The sequence below is a fragment of the Spinacia oleracea genome, chromosome 2, assembly GCF_020520425.1.
Source record: "Spinacia oleracea cultivar Varoflay chromosome 2, BTI_SOV_V1, whole genome shotgun sequence".
In the NCBI taxonomy this organism is placed as follows: Eukaryota; Viridiplantae; Streptophyta; class Magnoliopsida; order Caryophyllales; family Amaranthaceae; genus Spinacia; species Spinacia oleracea.
In genome coordinates, this window is record NC_079488.1 from 46,640,664 (window position 1) to 46,645,740 (window position 5,077).

Genomic DNA, 5,077 nt, shown 5'->3' on the forward strand with positions numbered 1-5,077 from the left:
TCTTGCTTGTTGCTGGTTTCCATGTATGGTTCCTATTGCCCCATCATCACATACAAACTTCAAGAGCATCAGATGGGTGACGACTACTGCTTTAATCTTTTTCAGGGTGGGTCGTCCCAAGATGACGTTGTACGCTGTCAAGTCCTTAACAATTAGGAAGTTCACTTCCATCTTCCGTCTGTCTTTTCTATCCCCAATCCGAACCGGCAGAGTGATGACGCCTACAGGATGTATAATGCTTCCTCCAAAACCAATAATGGGATATTGTATGCTATCCATGGTTTTGGGGTCATGTGCTAGGCGGTTGAGGCATTCCACGCTTATTATGTCAGACGAGCTCCCCGTGTCTATTAAGATGCGCTTCACCCTCATATTGGATATTTTAAACTCGACCACCAAGGGATCATCATGCGGAGTGGCTATTCGTCCATCATCTGACTCACATATCTCGATCCGCGAGAATGGGTCCAGAGGTGACTTTCCTGACAGCATTACCTACCCTAGGCGGCGAGCATAATCTTTCAGTCCCCTCATGGTGGTTCCTCCAGCGGCCGGTCCCCCAGATATGACGGCTACAAACCCCCCTTCACTGTGATTTCCCTCCGTAGGTGAGACATGTGACTTGTTCTTTTTGTACTGGCTCTTCCCAGAGCCGTGAGCATTCCTCTGTAAGTAGTTCTTGAGATGTCCGTTAGAGGCTAGGCCGTCTAGAGCTCTCTTCAGGCTTCTGCAGTTTTTGGTTTCATGCCCTATGTCTTCATGGAACTGGCAATATAACTTAGGGTCTCGACTCTCAGCAGGAGACTTCATGGGGAAAGGTCGTTCAAGGTCATACCTGGTTCCGACGTCTTTCAGTATTGTGAGGAGATCTGTGCTATACTCGAAGTATTCTCTTTCTTGTGGACGTTATCTCTTGTGTCCAGGAGAATTGTTATCATGCTCTTTTGAGAGTGCTCAAGTACCATTTACTCGTGGGGATTTTCTGTCTATCTTGTCTTTCTTCCCTGAGGAATCTGTTGCTTCTCCAATCCTTCCATCTTTTGACGCGCTGCATATTTCTGTTGCATGGATAAATGCTTCGGCCTCGTCTAAAACCTCAGCCATAGTCCTTACACTTTTCTTGACTAGGTCAAACTTAAAGGATCCCTTCTTCAGTCCTCTGATAAAATTGTCGAAGGAGACGCCGTCCGGCAAATCTGGGATTTGTCCGGCCTCTAGGTTGAAGCGTTTCACATAGCTTCTCACTGAATCATCCTTCCCCTGTTGAATTCGTCCCAAGTGCATACTGCTTTTCCTTTCCTTGTGTGCCATGAACCTGGTGGAGAACAGGGTTTGCAGTTCGTTGAAAGAGGCAATTGACCCTGGGGGTAATTGCTCAAACCATTTAGACGCTACTCCTTTGAGAGTGGCCGGGAAATATTTGCACCAAGTGGCTTCATTGGTTCCTTGAACATACATATGATGACGGTATGCAAGTAAGTGCATATCGGGGATCTGTGGTACCGTCATAGGCTTCAATGGTAGGAGTTTTTACCTTGGGCTCTTTTGGGGCGTTCATGATATCCTTAGAGAAGGGAGTACTCATGTGCCTTAGCGTCAGATTATTAAGCCCCTGCTGAATGTGGTAAGTAGGTTCACGGCAGCTGGTGAGAAGTCGTGGACGCAGGCTTACCCTGTTGGGCGTCATCTGGGTCTGTCGAGTAGAAGGGTAAAACGGTGGATCTTCCATTACCGGGGTGGACCCAGTGTCTGATAGTTCAGACTCAGCTTCATAATATTTTGACGCCTCAAGGCGGGTCGTAAGACGGCTGGTGGATTTCCCCTAGATGGTGGTCGCGTGACTTGGTCCCTTCGTGGTAGAGAGGTCGGGAGGCCGCGATCGGCCCCTGAGCGCTCAGGCACCGGACTGATTCCACGGCTAGCCTGTGGACGGGAGCTCTCTCCAGCTCTCCATACATTGGATCTGAGTGGCATTCTGTTTATCCGATTGACGCCCAAGCTGAGGGGTCTATGTGGAGCCGTCCTCTCAGTGCTGTAGATTAGCATGTTTTTTTGAATTTCGTCTTGCAATGTGGTGCTCATCTGCTGTCGAAATGTTTGATTCATTTGCTGTTGGAATCCTACTAAGATCTCGCTCAGCGACCCCACCGAGACTGGCAAGTCCAAATTCTCATCCAGTACGGCGTCTCGGACGCTGGGGCTTAGGTGGCCACCCGACGGAGACGCTTCCACAATTGGTTCTTCCTCTATGACCACCTCAGCTTCCTGCACCCGACGCGGTGTGCTTCCTGCATTTGCGATTCGATTGGCCTCTTCTATATGACGCTGACTCCTCTTGAGAGGCCGTCTCTCTTCTTCCTCACCAATATACTCTCTGTCAGGGTGAAGTTCGGCCATGATACTATACCTCCCCACAGACGGCGCCACATGTTGTGGGATCTTTTACGGTGATGACGTGTCACGCGTTCCTCGGAGGTATCAAGTATGAGCTGGCACGAACTTCTGGCAACCTGCAAAACAAGAATATTCCCGTAGGAATATTCTCTCCGATTCTTAAGTAAGTATAAGCTAGAGAGAGAAGTAATGTGTAGAGAGAAGGCAGAGTAATTATAGTTTTTGGTTGGTAGGAATGAATTGATTGCCCCTTTTTACCTAGGGATCTGCACTATTTATAGTGCTAGGGTTTCTTGGGAACTGGTCCTGCATGATTGGATGCTCTGTAAGATCAAGACACGTGTCCTGCTAAGTTTTGGGGGCCTGAAGGTAGACCTGGTGGGTCTCTTAAGCTTTTGGGCCTTCCTTTTTGGGAGATAGCGGAATGGGCTTCTTTTGAGCAAGTGGATCTCATGACCCACTGATGGGTCTTGAGTTCTTGACCTTGTGTGTGCATGCGGGTTTGTGAGACAATCCCGGATTTGCCTGCTGATGGGCCTTTGGTTCTTCGTTCTGGGCTTTCATGGTACAGCCAGGTGGCGTTCATTTTAGGCCACATCACTATTAATTACGGTCAAAGTTTTTAAACTTTGACCATATGAATAGTAAACATGAAGAACATTATGGAACAGAGGGAGTAGTTAATAACTAATAACTAAATAATTAATAACTAATAATCCGTAACTAATTAATAAATATAATAATAAATTATATTAATTATTAATAAATAATTAGTTATAAATAATAATAATAAGTAATATAAATATAAATAATAAGTAATATAATAATATAATAATATAAATATAAATAATAAGTAATACAATAATATAAAGAATAATATAAGTAATATTAATAATAATAATAACAATATTATTATTATTATTGTTATTATTATTATTATTATTATTATTAAGTTAAATTGAATTAAACTGAACTGAACTGAACTGAATGCTCCTGAACTGAACTGAACTGAACTGAACTGCCAAATAAGTCCTGAAACTGAAATTAAGCCAAAAAGAACAGGGCCTAATATTTTTACAGTTTTTTTATATATATTCTTTGTTTATACGTTTTTAAATTTTTATGCCCAACATGTTAAAAAAAAACTCATATTTAGTACTGTACATAATAGTAGAATCTTTTGAAAAATCGTAAAGTTTTAGATATCCAAAATATAAATAATAGATTTAAAAGATTTTATTTAGTTAACAAAAATAATTGTATGACAACTCTTATCAAAGATGACAAAATATGTTGTGATAATCAATACGTTTAAATTTTCATGTCCAACATGTTAAAAAAAACTCATATTTAGTATTATACAAAATAGTAGAATCTTTTGAAGAATCGTAAAGTTTCACATAACCAGAATATAAATAATATATTTAAAAGATTTCTTTAGTTAACAATCTATATTTTCTTAACAAATATAATAATATAGTGTATCATAAATCAAGTAAGTATATAATAATTCTTGTTAAGTTGGGAAGGAAAAATATTGTCATAAATCAAGTAAAGAATATAATTATTTTGTTTAATTAGGAAAGGACAAAAGAGCGAAATTTTTTTGAGTGTTTTTTTTTTGGGTGCAAATGAGTCACAAGGGCGGGGATGAGAATCGATCCCAGGATCACCTGGAACCGGGATGCAAACTCTAACCAACTGAGCTATCCATTACTCTTCTGCTCACCTAAAAAAGTAAGTTTTAAGTCATACCCAACTTCAGATAAGATCAAATAAGTTTCAATCAAGTCTGATACGACACATGTCAGTTTTGCTTTTATGGGCCTCTCTTTTGGTATGGTTATAGAAGATTAGGTTAATTAAGGGCTAATTTAAATTAATGACTAGTGTTAGACTTCCGTTAAATCTAGGATGTATTAGTATATTATATTTTTGAAAACATAAGGGGTATTTGTACTTTCGTGAAACAAGGACATTTTATGAAAAAAACTAGCACAAATATGTGACTTTTCAACACACAATAACACGTATGTAGGAGGTTTGTAAAGATCGCGACATGATAGGTTACTTTCATTTTAAAAATATTTCTACTTATAGAAACACACATTATCACAATATCACACTTTTCATTAGGAAAACACATTGTTCTAACATTTCTACGTCACTATTGCACCCCCTACATTTTCTTAAACCTAACCTGCAAACGTTGGTCAAATTAAAATACAAATATATATAATTTCCAGTTAATTACTTGCAAGTACTTTTATGTAATCACGCTGTAGTTTCTGGTACTTAATTCCTCATATATACTACAAAGTACGAAGTAGTATGTGTGTTTGGTATTATATTGCTAAACTATTAAGAGGTCGTTCTACTCACCTAAAAAATTAAGTTTTAAGTCAGATCCAACTTCAGATAAGATCAAATAAGTTTCAATCAAGTCTGATATGTTTCAATCAAGTCAAATAAGTTTCAATCAAGTCAAATAAGTTTCAATCAAGTCTGATATATATATATATAGTAACTTCATCCAAAATCAAACAATTTAATAATTAAAAAAATAAATCTAAAATGAAATTCAATCCAAAAAAAAAAACTAATTTAATCTAATATATAAAATATAGCAGTTGGTCCCCTCAAAATAAAATAAAATATAGCAGTTGGTATATATATAGGAGAT

The 5,077-nt window shown here is 38.9% G+C and overlaps 1 protein-coding gene across 1 annotated transcript; it reads right to left on the reverse strand.

Annotated features, from left to right (window-relative positions):
* Nucleotides 1–495: 495 nt before the first annotated feature.
* LOC130467397 (uncharacterized) lies at nucleotides 496–1,509 on the reverse strand. Its single transcript, XM_056835898.1, has 2 exons — nucleotides 963–1,509; nucleotides 496–848 (listed from the first exon to the last, which is right to left on the reverse strand). The coding sequence occupies exons 1-2, from the start codon at nucleotides 1,507–1,509 to the stop codon at nucleotides 496–498; spliced, it is 900 nt and encodes a 299-aa protein (XP_056691876.1).
* Nucleotides 1,510–5,077: the final 3,568 nt, after the last annotated feature.